Source organism: Hippocampus comes, unplaced genomic scaffold, assembly GCF_001891065.2.
Source record: "Hippocampus comes isolate QL1 unplaced genomic scaffold, H_comes_QL1_v1.1 scaffold22, whole genome shotgun sequence".
Taxonomy (NCBI): domain Eukaryota; kingdom Metazoa; phylum Chordata; class Actinopteri; order Syngnathiformes; family Syngnathidae; genus Hippocampus; species Hippocampus comes.
Window position 1 is genome coordinate 808503 of NW_017806175.1, and position 20949 is coordinate 829451.

The 20949-nt window shown below is 43.0% G+C and overlaps 1 protein-coding gene across 1 annotated transcript in view; it reads left to right on the forward strand.

Annotated features, from left to right (window-relative positions):
- Positions 1–20949, forward strand: part of agbl4 (AGBL carboxypeptidase 4) — a 270285-nt gene that overhangs the window by 141022 nt on the left and 108314 nt on the right. Inside the window, exon 5 of the mRNA XM_019896549.1 lies at positions 4421–4637. Within this exon, the coding sequence (XP_019752108.1) occupies positions 4421–4637 (217 nt within the window). The remainder of the gene's footprint in view (positions 1–4420; positions 4638–20949) is intronic.

The following is a 20949-nucleotide window of genomic DNA, read 5'->3' on the forward strand; positions in this document are numbered from 1 at the left end:
GTGTGTGTGTGTGTGTGTGTGTGTGTGCGTGTGTGTGTGTGTGTGTCTGTAATCACTGAATTGTAAAATCACGTCTGAGCGCCTTATCATCTAGGGGGGGAAAAGTGTGTCTATTTTTTTTTCTTTGCCCTCATCCCACATTGTGATAATTCTGTTTGGGAGCGATGGCACTGTACCACGTCTCGAGATGGGCAGGGGAGAAGGTACCATTTAGATAAAACAAATTGCCAGCTGCCAAAAAGAAACAGCCACTGCTTAGATTAAACCTGGGGGACTGTGTGTTTTTCTCAAGCTTTTTTTTTTTTTTTTTTTAACAATTTGTGTTTGTGGCTGTGGTTATTTAAAGCTGGTACTCTTCACGTTGTTCAAGCAGGCCTTACGGGCAACCACTTTCCATATGAAGTCAAAGAGCGGTTTTCCTGGCCTATACCGAGAATGCCATGACAAGCCGTAGTAATTAAAATCAATAGTCAGGACTTTTTCAGGCTTCGGCAAGGTCACACAGCACCCCGTTGATTGGAAGAAGGTGAAAATGAGAGCAATTTCTAGAATAAGCTATTTCAGTCAATATGCCCCGTGGAGGAGCCTGATGTCTCCGTCAGCTTTTCGGTTTATTTTTTATTTATTTATTTTGACCTTACAACGTACCAGAATTCTTGAGACAAGAGGTATGAAATTAGACAGATGCATTTTGCTCCATGCTGATTATAAAACTGCTGAGTCATCTGCCTCCCTGTCAGGGGGTCTGGATTCAATTTTCGGCTCGGGCCTTTTTGTGTGGATTTGTATATTCTCACCTGCTTATGTGCAGTTTTGCTCGGTGTTCTGGTACCCATATTACATAAACCGCCTTTGTTGTTTATGTTATAGTGGGTATGGACACATTAATTGTCAACGCGCTGAAAACGTGAGATGCGTATATGTCACGTCACTCCCCCAGAAACAAATGTGAAGTTGAATGCTTCCGCAATCCCTCACTTCAAGCTGTAAATAGTTCTGGAGTTCCCCTTTCTTACATGTTCCATAACGTGCAGCTGTTTTTTGACTGTCTTAAGTCAATAATAGTGTGTTAAGAGTCAGGTGTTCTCCTGTATTGGCTATTGTCAAATGTTGCTCACTGCTGCAACCCAGAGGTGATTAACGGTCACTGCAGTAGGTGATGAAAGGCGTTTCGCCATATGAAATTCTTGCATCTCTTTATCAAAGTAAATCATTTTAAAAAATGAGTTTTGCACTCTTGCATGTTTGTCAGGGGCGTGGCTTCGTGGTCGCGAAGTAGCGTACTTTCAAGTCTTGCTAGCAAACTCCCTATGTAAAGTAATCCCTATCCTGTAATTCAAGACTTTAAATTTTGGTGTGAATGTGCGTGGTCGTTGGTTGAACCTGAACATGACAAGCTCTAGATGGATGGATGAATGATTTGTAAACTGAAATGACTCGTTTTGAACAGAACTGAAGATACTGAAGACAGGGACACAATTTTTATGCCAATCGTGGTACAAAGTATTTATTTGACTCGCCCACAGCACTAGCAACCCACGCTAAGCATTCGCATACACTATAGTTAAATCTTGAAAAATATAATTTACTCTTTACAAATCGTGACATAATTACATCTGGTAACATTTATGTTTTGTTTTGTTTTCTTGGGTGCCTTGCTGATTAAATTTGCCACCCACTGCACGTGTACATTGCAAAGATAGTCACATGCAAATCTATTCTCCTCTCAATGTACTTTCTCACCTCAATCCCTTTTTTTCTCTGAGTGAATAGTTCAGCTTTTGAGTTTGTTTATGCACGGTACTGTCAAATGTGACAAAGGGTACCAAAATAATTGATGCGCACTGTCCCATTGGGGTTCCAGGTGCAGGAATGGGCTATGCTACCTAAAGGGGGGTGCTTGAAACAATGCAGTTCTTTATTCTTAAACAGAGAACGGTCACGGCATTTGACAGTAGGAAGGGATTAGAAGAACAAGCAGGGCCATCCTGAACCGAAATCTAAAGGTGGCTTTTATCTGCCATCCATTTTGATACATTATGTGCTTGAACAAACACATCAAACTGTTTTTCCTCCCCTGCTTCCTTCCTCTGGGCTGAGTCAGACGGAGAAGTTCAGAGAGTTAGCGCTGAGCCGTCTGTCCTGTTTGTTGATTGTCAGGCCCCCGTTCCTATCACAAACCCGATACCATCTTCATCTCATCTCGCGCCAGAAATGCTCGCTCACTACAGACGGCCCTGCCATCCCACAGTCGCTACATACGCAGCTAACCCGCCATCCTTTCCCCCATATCAACCCCGGATCTGCCATCTCCCCACTCTCTTATCTTCTCCTTATCTCCTCATACCACCTTTCTTCCTGATCCAAACACCCCAAACCCATCAATCAGTCATCTTCGTCCTCCTTTATCCTCTTTTCTCCAAGCGTCTGCGAAACGTTTTGTGGCGGAACTGTTTTCCCCGTGCGAGGGGACTTTTTACCGTCAGAACCCTCCGAAAGTGACAGTGCTGCAGATATACGGAGGGAAGCGGTAAAAGTGACAAGGTGGGCATGGATGCGCAGGCAGTCACGTGTGTGCCTGCTGCACCCTTCACACTTTGTCTCGGCGGTGTGAGCGGGAAACACGGCGAGAGGGGAAGGGAACGTCAGACGGATGAAGGGTGTGAACAGAAACATGTCACGGAAGCAGAGGAGCTGTGTGCACTGCAGTGATACCAGCCCATACCCCATTGATTCTGTATGAGGCGCAAAGAGCAGTTGGCTGTATTTAGCTCAGGGCCTATAGGTGACACAGCGTGCATCTCACGGGCCAGGGAAGTCATCACGATGAAGGAAAATGCAATTCGGTTAAAACAAGATGCAGTCTCTTTCTTAAAGGGGGCGGCATGTTAGCCCGCTGGTTAGCACGTCTGACTCAAAAATGTGCAGAGATGCGAATGTTGTTCTTGTTTGTGCACTGTGATTGTCAGACAACCGATATAGGGTGTAGCCGCGATCCCGAGCTTTACCGGCAAACCCAAAGCCAATCGCACGCTGAGCAACAAATGCAACTGAACTGATTAGTCGGAGAAAAAATATACCGTATTTTCCGGACTATAAGTCGCTCCTGAGTATAAGTCGCACCATCCATAAAATGGATAATAAAGAACAAAAAAACATACATAAGTCGCATTTTGGGGGGAAATTTGTGATAAAATCCAACATCAAGAACATACATTTTGAAAGGCAATTTAAAATAAAAATAAAATAGAAAACACCACGCTGAATAAGTGTACGATATGCTAACGCTACATGACGCATAAACGACGAACTGAGAACATGCCTGGTATGTTCAAGTAACATATTAAGAGTTATTCAGATAACTATAGCAAAAAGAACATGATAACAAGTTCACCAAACCATTAATGTCATTCCAAATCACTAAATCCAATGAAATCTTCATCCTCTGTGTCACTCTAAAGCAACCCCACCAACTCCGGAGGTAGACGATGCAACGCTTCCTCTTCTACGTCGCTTACATCAGACTCATCGTGGTTTTATCAACACAAGTCTAGAGCGGCCTCTTGCGGTTTAATGTGGAAATAACATGTGAAATGATATAATAATGTGTGAATAATTTCACCCATAAATCGCTCCAGAGTATAAGACGCACCCCCAGCCAACCTACAAAAAAACTGTGACTTACAGTCCGGAAAATACGGTAGTTGGTGACTCGGACCCACACACCAGATGACTGAACCTTGCACGTCTACCAGCTTGCTGTGACAAAAAAGTGGTGTTGTTATTGGGAAACGATTTGAGGTGCCTCGTAATGTCCTGTATCATACTTTATGGAACCACGAAAAACATGGCGCAATTGCCAAGGCAGAAGCGGATCACCTTTGTCGCTATTGCTAGAGTCGAATAATATGAAGAGTTATGCACTGTATTGGTGCAGCTGGGTGGCAGTTGTCTAACCCAGACCAGAGGATTTCCATTGTGTTTCTCGTCAGCCCTTTCCGATCAAGCAATTCATAAAAGTCAAGTTAATCTTTTTCGGCATCAGTATTGGAACACATTCCGTCACACAAAGGAAAATGTGATCAACTGGTACACATCAAGCTCCGCCTTTGAATGTCATCGCGTGCAGATAAACTGAAGGCCCGCCATCGACTGCTGATAGCATTTATGATGTCCTTTTATTATTAATCTTTTTTTTATGAAAATCATGCTTGCAATCATGTTGCATGGTATATACTGTCGACGGAGAGTAAAATATGGATGTTTCCAAGTCATTTTAAATCACTGCTTTCAAGAGCTATCATGCCACCAAACACAACATTCAAACTCTTGAATGCATCTTTTACAATTCCAAACAGCGCCTTGCGTCATTCTTCGACCATTGATTGATTTGCCCATTTTTTTCCTTTGACTTTTGCAGGCAGAGGCTTCCAGCCAAAAACGTGTACTACTACCGCTGCCCGGACCACCGGCGCAATTATGTCATGTCCTTTGCCTTCTGCTTCGACCGAGAGGACGACGTGTACCAGTTTGCCTACTGCTACCCTTACACCTACTCCAGACTGCAGCACTACCTCGCCAGCCTGGAGCACAGGAACCTTCCTTACCTGCGGAGGGAGCAGCTGGGACTCAGTGTGGTGAGTTAAGCGGTGGGGGAATGAAGTGCTTGTGGTGTTTATCGCAGTGTCATGCACAGAGCTCTCACCTCTGCAGTCGCAGCTAGTGTATCATGCGCGTCGCCTCCAGTCTCGTCTGCTCTTATCAAATAATTGTAGGGGGAAAAAGTCATTAGAAATGCTTGAGAGATTACCACTTTTGCTTGTGTCCTGCAAACATTTGTCAAGGAAAGCTTGCCTTCACGGCGAGAACGATGAAAGTAGCCCCATTTGTAAGGTGCACCTGACCATAAAATTGACATAAGGCTCAGCAAATGTTGAAGTCGCAACATGGAAATGGTTAATGATGGTTTCAATAGTTCACGCCTATTTGCTAGACACCTGAAATATGTGATTGTGTTCACTGAAGGTGATTTTTAACATTCATACTGATCAGTGAGTTTGGGAGCTCAGAGATTACAGTTTCATTTTTTGCAATATACAGTTTTTCGCCTGAAAAATCTAGTAAGAACCTGGGTTTTAAATTAGCATCATTAGACAGGGTTCGGGATTCCCACAAGGTTTAGGATTGTAAATTAGGTTTTCAAATTCGGCTTTGTCTGGTCATAGTCAAAGATTTTGCGCTTAGACACACCTTTAGCTCTAAATACTGCATTTGAAATTGTGCTTTTTCAAGTAACCGCAAAAACATTTCCTGCATGTCCAGTGCCCAGCTAAGCGATTGAAAATTGATAGGTGGTTTCCCACTGATTAAAGAGCATATTGTATCATACAAAATCCGACAACATTTTTGCACGAAGTCTCTCTCGACGTCTATTTGTGCTTCGTGTTTAAAGCCACGTCATTTGTCTGAGTGAGACAGAGGGTGAGAGCGAAAGGACAGACACGCTTGGTTTGGCGCAGTATTAGTATTCATAGTCATAGAGAGCTTTTTATGGCCGTATTTTTCTCTTTATGTTCTCCGGGCCCTGGGTGGCAGACAGCCCGGCCCGGCCCCCTCATATCTCTTTCTGTCTGCTCTATCTCTCTCTCACCCCTCCACCAGCACCCCTCCCATCTTAACCCGGAATCCCCCCTCCCTCCCCACACCCCCATATCTCTTTCTCTCTCACTATCTCATGCACATATGCAACTCCAAACACTCACACAGGTCAGAGGGGAAGGGATAAGCTTTCTAGTCACATCAAACTGTAAAAAGACGCGTTGTGTTTTTTTATTTTTTATTTTTTATTTTATTTTTTTCAAAGGCTGACTCATTTGCGGGACACGTTCGCCTTCTAATGGCTGCACTTATCTTGCGAGGATGCAAATAAGCGCCAGGGCCATTTGTGCTGGCATTCTTCTTGGCGACTGAGTCATTTATTTCCTGTAATGTATTCCTATGAAGCAAATCTGTTCAGAAAGTGTTGTTTGCACTTGCTGCTCTCTGTCCGTTTCATGAGGCAGGTACTTTTATATTGTCAAACTGCAAAATGTCGTTTTGTAACATCCAGCGAGACAGACCAAAATGGCTTCGGCGAGGTTGTTAATTGAGAGATCGAGAAAATGTTTGGGATGAATCTAAAGGGCAAACCAGCAGCATTTGAATACAATTTTCAAGTCAGTCTCGCAATTATTGATTCTCCTTCACTTTGGCCTCATTTTTATCTTTCCAATTGAGACAACAAAGGCCATTCCGATAACAAGAGAACACAAGAGTTCAGTAAGTCTGGATGAATTTGGCCAATCTACGATGGATTTTCCTCACATGAACCGAGCAACAAAAAAAATGATGATTGATTGTAGCGTTGAAGCTTTATGACCCAGTAAATCCTGAGCGTTCCTACACAGGCATAAAATGGCGTCTTCGCCAACCTCGCAGTGAAATTCAGACTGCGATAGTCGGCATGAACATTGCCATGCCTTTTGAGACTTGGATGAAAACATTTGTTGTCTCTAAGGGACGTCTTCAGATTCAAACATCAGTCGTCACCTGCATCATTTTAGTGTTTGGGAAGTCACTGTCCACTTATATTTTTATTAAAATACATATTTGAATATACAATACATCTCGTCCCTGACAAACAGAAACCTCATATGTCCAAATATGGTCAATTCATTTTCAAATCGTTTTGAGAGCACTTCAGTCCATGCCGTCACCCAATACACTGCCGTGACTACAACTGTTGGGTGTTGAAACACTTACACCACACTTACATACACCAAACATAAAGATGAAGCATTGAAGCAGGTTCACATGCTCCCAGGGGGAAGTGTTCATCTCCCCCCCCCTGCACATTTCCTATTTCCCCCAGTCCCCATCTGTCTGAGCGTTCTCTTTTGTAGCTCCCCCTGACAATATCTGAATCACCCTTTTTCCTCCCCCAGAGGCACTGATGTTCAGAGACCTTTTCAAATACTAACAAAAAACCCACAAAAAGGATGCTCGCGTTTTATTCCAAGTATTTCCTTATCTAGAGACGGCCACCGAAGGCACCTTGTTTGGCCACCTTGCCAGTCGACTTTCTTTTTATTGTGCCCTGTAAAAAGTGGCTGCCTGAGAGAACGACGCAAGTAACACAAGTTGACCCCCCCACCCAAATGGGGGCAGGGCTGTTACGCTATTAGTCACCTCTGACACAGTGCAGACTCTACCTGTAGTCCAGATGGAAAGTGGGTGTAAATGAGAGGCCCGAGGGTGGGTTAAGTCCTCTCACACTCTTAAATTTGTGAGCTCTAATCCAACATGCATGGATGTCATATTCCCTCAACAGTTTTACTGTCACTGATGTTCGTGTCATCCACTCTCTTGACTGACCAGCTCCTACTTAGTGATAGTGTGACGATAAGTGTGAATGCTCTTCTGACTTGATCATTGTTCAAGTTTTAAAAGCAGATATAAAAATATTAAGTTCGCATGCGCAATGTGGTTTTTGCAAAGACCTGGGATGGCAATGGCTGATTTTGCCAGGGGAGAATTTTTATACTCATGTACAGAATTTTGAAATGCCAGAAACAAAAATTTGTCGCGGTATAACTTTTACTCAGCAATTCAATTTCTGAGCTTCTATATGATCTCAAGATTGATTTGGAGCCAGTAAAAAAAAAAAAGGAGTCATTTTATATCACCTTTAAGAAAAGCTCCACTCAATCCCGACGTGCTGTCCAAATTTCAATTTTGTATGGGTTCATACATTCAGTTGCTATGCAATTGGGAGGAATTGAATCAAAGATTGCCTTTTATGCGGTTGGTGGCTTCCTTAAAATTATTTGTGATGAATTCAATGATGTTTGTTTGCCTCTTCTACTTACACTTTCAATTCTCTCACTTCAAACTTCGGCTTGCACTTGCGTTCCTTTCACTTGTTCTATGTTGAGAGATATCGGAGATAAAATGAGAAATAAAGTTCAACCGAAGAAATAGTTTTATTTTTTTCTGCACACATCAAAATTCACGATATTTCTTGTCAAACATTAACAAGTAAATTGGGATGTAGGGTCGTCAAGGCCTCAGTTATCTGAGTCTTCAGATCATCCATGCTTATCAAACTCCAAAACACCACAAAACATTTTTTTTTTATCCATTTAAACGGTCTTACGTGAATGGCCGCTCAGGGTCAGTTTCAGCCGCAGTGACTTAACATCACTTAGACACTCGTGATTGAATTTAATTTCTAATCCCGTCTGCTATCGGTGTTTAGGTACCATGTCTGGGTGTGCGCTCAGTGGGAGTAGATTCTCAAGGAGAGACCTTTTTTTTTTTTTTTTTTTTTTCATTTTGTTTGATGGCTTCGGCGAGGTTGTTAATTGAGAGATCGAGAAAATGTTTGGGATGAATCTAAAGGGCAAACCAGCAGCATTTGAATACAATTTTCAAGTCAGTCTCGCAATTATTGATTCTCCTTCACTTTGGCCTCATTTTTATCTTTCCAATTGAGACAACAAAGGCCATTCCGATAACAAGAGAACACAAGAGTTCAGTAAGTCTGGATGAATTTGGCCAATCTACGATGGATTTTCCTCACATGAACCGAGCAACAAAAAAAATGATGATTGATTGTAGCGTTGAAGCTTTATGACCCAGTAAATCCTGAGCGTTCCTACACAGGCATAAAATGGCGTCTTCGCCAACCTCGCAGTGAAATTCAGACTGCGATAGTCGGCATGAACATTGCCATGCCTTTTGAGACTTGGATGAAAACATTTGTTGTCTCTAAGGGACGTCTTCAGATTCAAACATCAGTCGTCACCTGCATCATTTTAGTGTTTGGGAAGTCACTGTCCACTTATATTTTTATTAAAATACATGTTTGAATATACAATACATCTCGTCCCTGACAAACAGAAACCTCATATGTCCAAATATGGTCAATTCATTTTCAAATCGTTTTGAGAGCACTTCAGTCCATGCCGTCACCCAATACACTGCCGTGACTACAACTGTTGGGTGTTGAAACACTTACACCACACTTACATACACCAAACATAAAGATGAAGCATTGAAGCAGGTTCACATGCTCCCAGGGGGAAGTGTTCATTCCCCCCCCCACCCCCTGCACATTTCCTATTTCCCCCAGTCCCCATCTGTCTGAGCGTTCTCTTTTGTAGCTCCCCCTGACAATATCTGAATCACCCTTTTTCCTCCCCCAGAGGCACTGATGTTCAGAGACCTTTTCAAATACTAACAAAAAACCCACAAAAAGGATGCTCGCGTTTTATTCCAAGTATTTCCTTATCTAGAGACGGCCACCGAAGGCACCTTGTTTGGCCACCTTGCCAGTCGACTTTCTTTTTATTGTGCCCTGTAAAAAGTGGCTGCCTGAGAGAACGACGCAAGTAACACAAGTTGACCCCCCCACCCAAATGGGGGCAGGGCTGTTACGCTATTAGTCACCTCTGACACAGTGCAGACTCTACCTGTAGTCCAGATGGAAAGTGGGTGTAAATGAGAGGCCCGAGGGTGGGTTAAGTCCTCTCACACTCTTAAATTTGTGAGCTCTAATCCAACATGCATGGATGTCATATTCCCTCAACAGTTTTACTGTCACTGATGTTCGTGTCATCCACTCTCTTGACTGACCAGCTCCTACTTAGTGATAGTGTGACGATAAGTGTGAATGCTCTTCTGACTTGATCATTGTTCAAGTTTTAAAAGCAGATATAAAAATATTAAGTTCGCATGCGCAATGTGGTTTTTGCAAAGACCTGGGATGGCAATGGCTGATTTTGCCAGGGGAGAATTTTTATACTCATGTACAGAATTTTGAAATGCCAGAAACAAAAATTTGTCGCGGTATAACTTTTACTCAGCAATTCAATTTCTGAGCTTCTATATGATCTCAAGACTGACTTGGAGCCAGTCCAAAAAAAAAAAAAGGAGTCATTTTATATCACCTTTAAGAAAAGCTCCACTCAATCCCGACGTGCTGTCCAAATTTCAATTTTGTATGGGTTCATACATTCAGTTGCTATGCAATTGGGAGGAATTGAATCAAAGATTGCCTTTTATGCGGTTGGTGGCTTCCTTAAAATTATTTGTGATGAATTCAATGATGTTTGTTTGCCTCTTCTACTTACACTTTCAATTCTCTCACTTCAAACTTCGGCTTGCACTTGCGTTCCTTTCCTGACTTGGAGCCAGTCCAAAAAAAAAAAAAGGAATCATTCTATATCACCTTTAACAAAAACTCCACTCAACCCCGACGTGCTGTCCAAATTTCAATTTTGTATGGGTTCATACATTCAATTGCTATGCAATTGGGAGGAATTGAATCAAAGATCGCCTTTTATGCGGTTGGTGGCTTCCTTAAAATTATCAGTGATGAATTCAATGATGTTTGTTTGCCTCTTCTACTTACACTTTCAATTCTCTCACTTCAAACTTCGGCTTGCACTTGCGTTCCTTTCACTTGTTCTATGTTGAGAGATATCGGAGATAAAATGAGAAATAAAGTTCAACCGAAGAAATAGTTTTATTTTTTTCTGCACACATCAAAATTCACGATATTTCTTGTCAAACATTAACAAGTAAATTGGGATGTAGGGTCGTCAAGGCCTCAGTTATCTGAGTCTTCAGATCATCCATGCTTATCAAACTCCAAAACACCACAAAACATTTTTTTTTTATCCATTTAAACGGTCTTACGTGAATGGCCGCTCAGGGTCAGTTTCAGCCGCAGTGACTTAACATCACTTAGACACTCGTGATTGAATTTAATTCCTAATCCCGTCTGCTATCGGTGTTTAGGTACCATGTCTGGGTGTGCGCTCAGTGGGAGTAGATTCTCAAGGAGAGACCTTTTTTTTTTTTTTTTTTGTCAATTTGTGTGCATGCTTGTGTGTGTGTTTATGTGAAGAATGGGGAGAGGAGAGGAGTGGAGTGGGCACTGCGGCCATGTCTGCCTGGATGCCTCTCTGCCTCTCCCGCCCCTTATCTCTGTGTTTGTACACCATGTGCCAAGATCCAATCAATAGCCACTCCGACCATGGAGAGAAGAGAAGGTCAGCAGCCACATTGGAGGTAAGCGGACAAAGAATGGACACACAAACACACACACACAAACACACAAAAGCGCTTCAAGAATTTTCTTCCCGACATAACGAGACAAGATGAGACGTTACAAGCATGGTTTGGCTTAATGACACATCCTTACATTTCTGCTTCCCCAGTGGATTGATGCATTGGGGAAAATGATGCTTCTCTTAGAATTTGGTTAGCCCAGGGGTGAGAAAAGCTCAGTTTTTCAATCTGGCCCTCAGAGCATATCAAAAGTCCTTTTTCAGTCATTCTTTTCCCTATTTCTTTGTAATCATGGATCTACATTTTTATAAAATAAGTGTTTGTCCATATACATTTTAAAATAGCATACTAGCTCATTTACTGCTGTGGATGTTTATATCTGTTAACTGGATTCCATTGACAGATATAAGCTGTTAAGTGACACCCATATTGGAGTTAATTGTAAAACTAAGCAGACAACAAAAATAATTACATATCTTGTCTGTTTAAATTAAATACAAAACATGCTTTGTTTTTAAAACATTGCTAGCTGCTAATGCTAACAGGAAATTAGCATTGACTTCAGGAGGGATAATATGTTAAATAACCGATATTCACACCCAAACGCCGTGGCAACACGGGACAGATAACACTACTCAAAGGCATAAATTCTTCTCAATCTCTGAAGAACGCGTTATATTATCAGCGTTCAATTGCAACTTTCTTCGCTTCTCATTCTACATGTGGACTCCATCCATGCACGGCACCACACTGCCCATGAATCCAAAACTTTGAGTAAATGAGAAGTACCCCTGAGGTTCAACTCGAGCTATGCGCTGAGTCAGTCTCGTGCCTTTCGTAGTTGTACACCTGTCAATAAATTATTTTGCCGTCAAAAGCCTTTTCTCAGCCTCGGTTTTTCTTGTTCTATAAGTTGAAGTTATTTTCATAATTTATACAAAAGACAAGCTTCAAAGTCACTGTTGTGCTTGACATGTTTTTATATTAGCAAATACAGGGACCTTGTTTTCTCTACTTTGTTTTCAAAACCCGGTGTTTTTGGTGAAGCCAAACCATGTTCTCTAGAAACGTACAGAGAAGAGAGTCTAACGTTTCTTGTTTCGTGGATTAGTTGCTGACATTGTCACAGAACAATATATTGGGGGTCTTGAAAGACAGTATTACAAAATAAAATAAACTATCTTGGAAATAAATTCTTTTTTACCCTTGACACATTATCTCACGCATGTCCTCATTAAAAAAATAAATAAATAAAAAACATCAAATATGGCCCTTGAACACAAGTATGTTTCCACCCTGGGTTAGACAATGAAGCGCCGTCCTGAAGTCACGCGTGTCAGAGCTGACTTCACTCCGCAAAACCAATAGAGTCACATCTCAACGGAACCAAGATGTAACATGGCAGCGTTCGCTGTGACAAATTGCCAGTTTTAATAACCGTCAATAATTAATGGCAGCGTTCTCTGAAAGCCGAGATCTTGACACTGGCGCTCTCTACTGTGAATGGCTCCATGATTGGTTTGCAATGACGAGAGCCCTCCAGCTGGCGGTCTCCTACAAAGGCCAGTGCCTGAATAGCCAATCAGCTATTTATCATGTGGATGAGGTGATGACTGCCTCGTTAGACCACTTGATTGATGTGAACATCCTCTTTGTATTGTGCCACTGAGCAGAAAGTGCAGGGTGGCTGGATGCAAAGGGAATTGAAAGTGGGGGGTACAAAAAAAAAGTTAAAAGGAGTAAACAGATATCTATATTCATTAATGTACACGGGAGACAGATGTCTTTGCTGAGGGGTACAGATGTGAGACGTTTAATCGCCCACCTACAGAGCGGTTTCTTCGCTTTGTTAGCATGCATTCAAGTAAACATAAGCAAGCTGGTGCCACTCAAGTAAGTCAACTCGGCGGCGAACAGATCAAGAGCGAATTTTTGCTCTTTCAATGTCTTGACAGTTCACGAATGCATAAGCGGTGCCCCGATAATCAAACGGGCAGACACACCGACAGTCAAGGCGTCTTCGTTTCATCAGCGCCTCCAAATTTCATTAGAGCTCAATTATATTACCTAGCTGATATTTTTCCTTTCCTTTTTTTTTTTTAAACTCACCATAAGCACATGTCTCCCTTTGCCTCGGGATGTTCCACAGCAAATAGCAGGTATTTGGATTTAAGGAAAAAAAAAAAAAAAGCCCTCTTTATCATCTCATAATATGTTTATCGCTGCCCCCAGCGCCTCGGCAACAGAATGTGGCATCATTACTGGATTCTTGGCAGCCATTTGTTTTCTGCTATATCTCTTCATTAGCGAGTGGCCCTTATTCTATCACGCGTTTCTTAGATGTGAGCCTTTCATTTGTTTGTGCTATGATTTGAGGGGCGGCGGTGGGGGGAGGGAGAGAGGGAGCAACCAAAAACTTTGAGCTGTTTTGGCCCCAGACGGACGACTAAGAAGGGTGATTCGTCATAACGGCAGATAAGCAGGTTTACTATCGACAGTATGTAGCCCGGCCTCTTATCTGCAACCGCTGGATTGCCCCCCCCCCCACCTCCCACCCCCGGATTCCCGAGGCTTTATTACGCATCACCACAGTCGCATCTCTCTCCCTGCCGTTCCTCTGGCGATGAAGAGCGGCGTAATGAGGGAGAGGAGGTGAGGATCAGGAGTAGCTGGGGAGTGCATTAATCACGGTTGTAAAACGCGTCGCTTGTTGCGACGGGGCGGGTTGTTGCATGCCTGCGGTGTGTTAAACTTTGCGGGTGTCGAAGGAGCGGGTCAATGGCATGTGGAGGAATTTGCGGGATGAAGAGATGAAAGTGTCACAGGTGAAGCTTTCCGATATGATGGCGTGCTGACCCCTTGTTGACCCTTATTATAATGTCGGCGCAAAAGCATACAGATTTTGGATGATTCACACAGAGATAATATTTATTTAGGAAATTGCAATCTATTCCCACTTTAATGGCTTTGCTGCGCAATTTCTCTCTCTGTTTGTCTTTACGCAAGGAGGACGACAGCTAATAGCACGTCTCGAGCAGACCTCTGTCAAGGTTGTACCAAAACAAAAGTTTGATTTTTTTTTTTTTTTCAAATCGCCACGTGCCGTACAGGCTGTTCTCGATTTTATGGCAGATTTTTCTGTTCCTACGACACCGCCATAACCTGACTTTGTACATAAATCGGAGCATTCGTAGCCTCTACAAACTACAAGTAAATATTTGCATGAAAAACACTTCAAATGAAAAAAACGGTAACAAAGGCCATAGGGTGACCCCATCGTAAATCAAGGACCTGCTGTTTTTTGTGTCCTGCAAAATTATCTTTTGTGTCTGACTTAATGGTGCTTATTGTGAAGCCGAACACATACAAAAAAACATAGCAGGCAATTAACCCCTTGGGTAACGTTAAATCTTAAAGCGGACGAGTGTTTTATTTTTATTTGTCCCTGTGGTAGGTTAGGAGGCTAATTTGTGGTTCAGGGAAAAGGACATACTGTAATGAAATGGTGAAAAGATCGTAAATTCCTGTACCAGGGGTCCTCAGTTTACGATAGTCCCGACATATGACAAGGTTATGAACATCATGCAATGAATTAGTTTAGTTCAGTGTCATCACACTGCATGAGAAAGTCACACTCAGTTACTGCTGTATTTCCCGTTGTGCTTCTCAATGTTTTATATTTGGAGCCAACGAGTGGTTTTCGTACTATTGACCGTGATTACGATTTAAATACAGTATGAGCGTGGGATAGTGATCGTGATCGAGAAACAACAATAAAATTGAATGAGTTCTTGTTCGGCCTGTACAATACTTGCCATTCAAAAAGTTTCCCGAAATTGATTTAGTGTGTGCGTAGTTTTGCAAAATACATCTCATTAAAATTCCTTGGAGTTGGCTTCCGATGTGGAGGTTTCATGTTTCCCCGTGCCTGTGTAGGTTTCCTCAATTAAAATTCCTTGGAGTTGGCTCCTTGGTTTCATGTTTCCCCGTGCCTGTGTAGGTTTCCTCTGGCATTCCCAAAAAAACATGCATGGTAGGTTAATGGAACACTCTCTTGTCCCTCGGGTGTTGTTGTGGGTGTGAATGGTTGTTCGTCTATGTGTGCCATGCGATTGGCCAGCAACCATTTGAGGTTGTACCTGCCTCTGCCCCAAGACAGCTGAGATAGGCTCCAGCACTCCCCGCGACCCTTGTGAGGATAAGCGGATCAGAAAATTGATAAGTGATAACACACATTTCGCGGACACGCCCACAGCGTTTGACAGTGGAGACATTGACTGCTTGGAAAAGAATTTAAATTTGTCAACGTTGTTAACAACACTGTTCTCTGTGCTGTTACCCACATTTACCACACGTTTATTGTGACTTTACCAGGACTTGAAGTTTGCCTACTCGTGCTTTGTGATTGACTTATGTACCCTGGAATAGATTCTAGCTCACACCCGACCCTAAAATGAGCGCAACATGATGGATGGATGGATGTTGAATATTTATCCTTAAATATCAGAGGTAGAAATGGGCGGCATTGATTTTAACAAGTCAACAAATTAGACGTTTGGATAGATCTGTCATAGTCACGCCATCTTCCATCGGTTATTCCATTAGTTTTCATACTTTTTAGATGATATCCTACTAAACTCTTCGAACTATCAGTCTCAGAGCAATTTGGTGCTTGATGGATGGTTGGCAAAGAAAGAAAAAAAAAATTGGACAGAAGAAGGATTACGTCCCAGAATGAGCTTTGTGCTGCAGTCAGCAGACTCTTTCTGCATGTCGCGCGCCTCCAAGTCTCCAGAGGTTCTTCTATTGCCACCCTTGCAGCCGTTTTCAGTCGTCGATCCGTCCTCTTCTGCCACTGGATATTTACTCTGCCCGCTTGCTATATGACTTCTTGGATGGAGCGCCGAAGAGGGAGCGCTCACTCCATCTCATTTGGGCGTCGGCAGGCGTCTCATGTCCCTTGGGGGAAACAAAGAGGAGAAGCAAACAGATAGCATTCAAGGCTTTTAATAAATCAGAAAACACCTATCTGACAGTGTAATTGCTTTCCAATGCCTGCCCCAAATTTACCAGCAAGCGAGAGGAAGGTGGCAAGGGAAGGGGAGGGGGAATTGAAGACTAGAAGGGGGAAAATGACAGGGAGAGGAATGCAGAACGAACTATACAGTAGATCATTTGTTCAGGGGGAAAGAATGAAAATTAATGAAAAGAGAGTTGCTCGCTCTCCTCAAGGCAGCCATGCTTGAAATTCTCTTTGAGGGAAACCTAATTTGTTTTAAATGGGCAAAAAACATATTTCTAAGCAAGAAGGGTGGTGTGGAGCCTCCGTCTGCCTGCCGTTCTATCTTGAGGACGCCATGCTCTGAATAACTCAGCTGAGAGGAGCAAAACACAGGAGCCTGTTAATAACGCCACTAACAGCATTCTCTTTCTACATGACTGCGCGCCATTTCTCCCCCTCCTAGAATGTCTGAACACATATCCGCCATGTCCAGAAGTTGTCGAAAGTTACTTGCAGACAGCGAGCCTTTTGACATGCTCACTTTCCTAATCAAATCCGAATAGCGGGGAACTTGAGGAAATATGGGGAAATCCATAAATGGGCTTTTGCACGGAATCAGTGCCTTTTTTTCTGTTTTTTTAACTCTCTCAAAATAATCTCTCTTCATATGTCTTTTTTTCAACTGAAAAATCTGATAATACAGGTATTGAACTACTCAAAACGTGTAAACATATAAAAAATTTAAAAAAAACAGAAGGGCACTGTTTTGAATGAACCCTTTCATGCACCCTGGAACCCGATAACATGATCAGCTGCCCATTGTAGTAACCGCTGCCCCTGAAAGGGTTAAATGAAGTGAAATATCAAATATAGAGGAAAATAAAAGAGTGAACTTACATTTGGTAGGTACTCTCTATGGTGCCATATGCCTGTGCTTTGCGAACCACTACACCACTAAGAGCCTGCCACAAAAAAAAACATCCATTTCTAGAGTGGTGGTCCTCATTGTCGTAGGTGACCTTAAGCCTGGTGACAGAAATGCCAAAGCTGAGATTTGAGCGCTGAACCTCAGAACGACTGCATGTTGCAGATTGGCGAACCAATTGATGAAATACATCAATAAATAATTACTTGAGAGAGTCGCAATCTGGATTCATGATAGAGCTCACGTTGACCTCAAAAATGCCAACCTGGACATGATGCCTGCATCATCTACATCGTCTAAACTCTGCAGTTTGAAGCAGTGCTGCATGTTGGCACAAACAAGCGACATTTTTTGTGGACCCGTGCTTGCTTTTCTGGTAAACCGCGATGGCGTTGTCATGTCCGCATCACATAGATCGCCTCTGCAATAATGAATTAAACCAGTTCAAGAAGATATCGCTGCAAATTATTGGACGTTTTCGGCGAACGGCTTTGGTCTCTGTCGTCAACAAGACCGCGAGCGCAGAAGTGCTGCGTGATCAGGACAAGGCTTATCCGTGAAATTGAGATAGAGAGGATTGAATGGAGTCAATAGGCTGAGGTTGACAGACAGGTGACGGTTCAAGAAAACGACTGCCGTCGTGCTGCAGTGGTATCCTCGCCTTGAGTCACAAACCTCAGCACTCAACAAAGCGCGTGGGAACTCTCAACGAAGCAAGTCACATGACAATGAATCCTTGACCTCGCTCCGTGCCGTGAGCTCTCAGCATCTACTTATTCTGCGTTGCAGGATTGCCCTTCAAGTGTACTATTATCGGGAATGAAGGCGTTATGGGTCTTCCATGCCAAGTCGTGTTAATTTACGTTGCCACTTCTCCTGTTTCCTTGTGGAATTTCCCCACGCAAGCACCATCCCTTCTGCGCTCTCCACTATCGAATGGCCTTTCCCCTGAATGCTTCAGGTTCGGGTTCTGACTCTTCACCTTCCCTCCGGCTCAGCCCCTCTGACTCGGACCAGCAGTTCCGCACACCCGGGCGGGTCCTGTAGAGCTTCGATAACAAACTGGTCCAGCCAAGCGGCTGATCTTCTCACGCCTTCCCAATCATGGACCCACCTTGCTCCCATTCCAGACTTTTTTTTTTTTTTTTGCTATTCTTCATTGTTCCACTCCCCAGATGGACAAAATATATTTCATCTTTTTTTTACTTGTAGTGTATAAGGGAGATGGATGCCAGTATCTCTGTCTCCCTTATAATGTGCCATGCCTCTTCATCTGGACACCTCTGCACCTTCATATTATGATTTAGTGCCTCTGTTCAGTCACTTGATTGTCTTGAACAGGTCTCGGGCTCACGAAAAGAATCGTGGCCTGGTTTTCATCATAGCCTCAGCAGAACAGAGTGCAGTGTCCACTGGGAAGCAAATGACATTGGGGGGCGGGGGGGGTCAGGATGTTTCTTTCTGTCCGACTTATTCCTTTATGCTCTGAAAACCTTTCACGGGTAATTAAAGAATCGTTTTCCCGTTGCTTTTTCTGGTTCGACAGCAATATCAAAGAACCTGTTTTCGGTTTCCATTTGTTTGCCTCGTGCTTTGGAGATGGCATTAAAATGTGACTGACGGAATTGAAATAAAATATCTCTCTGATGTAAAACCTGTGTGCGCGCCATCGTGAGTACGGAAGCCTTGCGGGGAATTGCAGGCCTTGTTGTCAAAATTACAGCAAACACAGGCGTGGCGTGGAAAAAATACAGCTGCTAGAAATCTTTATTGTTGGGGGGAAGTCATTAGTACGGGTGACTAGAACATATTTACATTTGCTGCATTTGCGTTGCCACAACACATAAAATGGTCATTTTGTAGTTGGCTCTTGCTCATTTTCTTGCTCTCGGAATCCCTCGTTCTCCTCGATTACTATTTGTGAGCATCCTTTCTGATTGAAGCATTCAGTGCAGTGCGACTTTCGTTATTCCTCTGCGGTCTAACTGGAGCTTCAAGCGGAAAACTGACGAGTAAATAAGTCAATGCATACTTGATGCATTGCGTAGGGATTTTGAAAGACAAAATCAGGCTAAATGGTGGTCACAAACGGGTCTAGAAGTGCCACGTATTAGGCATCACTCATGTATTCACCTCAAAAGTTGCTCGTGTCACGAACTAGTCATCTGTCAAATGCATCACAGTAATCGATGGACTTTCCTCGATCAGTTCAAGTCAACATCAACACCACTGTCCATCATGGAGGACAGAAAATAAATGCATCCAGCCCGCCGCTTTGGATAGTGGATTACGTGCGCCGCTTATGCAGACTCGTGCCCGCATACCAAGTTCCAAAAGAAGGACTCGGCCCAATGACTGATGATTGCAAGATGTTTGTATGAGCAACGAGACAAACTCCCATCTTTTTCCCCTTCTTCCTCGGTTGCTGTGGAAACAGGTGAGCAAGTTTGAGATTCCCGACTTCAGGCACCTGCCGAAGTTGCTAAATTTCAAGGTTCATGTGTTGCCGAAGGTATGCCGGTTACACAGTTTTATACACAGCACATGGTCCTCGGGAAAATTGGCTTCTGCATAAAAGTCTTGGCTTCACTGCTTTCATCTCTATAAAATTACAGAACGGCACAGGGAAAAGTGGGATCATGGGTGAGGAAGGACAATAGGAAGGGTACTTAAAAAGGCAGTAACCTTTTGCCGTTTGGAACATGTCCGATAAAGATCCCTATAGTCCGCCTTTGTGAAGCTGTCAAACGGCCTCCCAATGAATTCGAAACGATGCTCGAGAGGTAGCTGACGTCTGGTGCGAGCCTCTTGTGCTGTCCGTCTTCTTTCTTTCATGGATCAATCGTTGTCTTTATTTTGAATTCATTTCTCCTCTCCTCCTTTTTCTCCCTTGCATTCATCTTGAACCGGGCAGCCCTAAATGTCTGCTTTAACTTGCCGCTCACAGCCTTCCTCAAAGCACATTTACATACACATCAATCATGCTGTCAAATGCAAAGGCATGACGCCGTGTAAAATCCAGAATTGGATTATGGCCTTGTCTCATCCCTGACACTGACCGCTCTCGGCTGGCTGGCTGACTAGACTGTTGATGCTCAAGTTGAACCGCTTGAATTGTTAGCGGTGGGTGTCTTTTGCCATTATGCTTTGTGTCCACAACGCATGTTTTACACGCCCAATAAGATACGTGATAATAGACTTTTTTAAACATGTCTTTATTTAACTCTTTCAGGGACAGCGGACAGTTTTATCATGTTACCAGGTTACAGGGTGCATGAAAGGGTTCGCTTAGGAGACATCATTTACCGCATTTTGATCAGACGGACAGCTAGATTAAAAAAAAAAAAAAAAGAAAAATAACAAACAGAAAGCACCAAAGATTCTGAGATACACTCGATAAAAAAAACAAAAAAAAACAAAAACAAACAAACAAAACAAAACAACCACCTCGGGCCGGATTTACCAGAGGTTTCTTTGTGCACATTCAGGCCCAAACTTGATTGCACGTGCAAACAGAAACCAGGATTGTGTTTGCAAAATGTATTAAATTGCCGGACAGTTGATTTTGCGTTTTGTGGGAGTAGTACAGGCAAATCGATTAATTTAGGGTTAGTGATTTATCAAACCCGAGATGAATTAGTCTTTTGCCAGCTGACGCCCATGTGCAAATCACACGAAGAACGGCTCCAGCAAAACGAAAGGCAGCGAGGAAAACGTTTTCCTGCTTGTGTAAACATTGTTGAAATTTCAACAAAAGTTCATTGCGACATACTGTATGCTCTATTCAGCAATGCAATTTTGGAGCCTCTGAAAAACCTTTTAAACTCTGCATTTCTATGTGCCTGCCTCATTTCAATGCTGTGACATTTGGTGCTCATATCTCCCAGAGGGGGATGGTGGGGGTGCG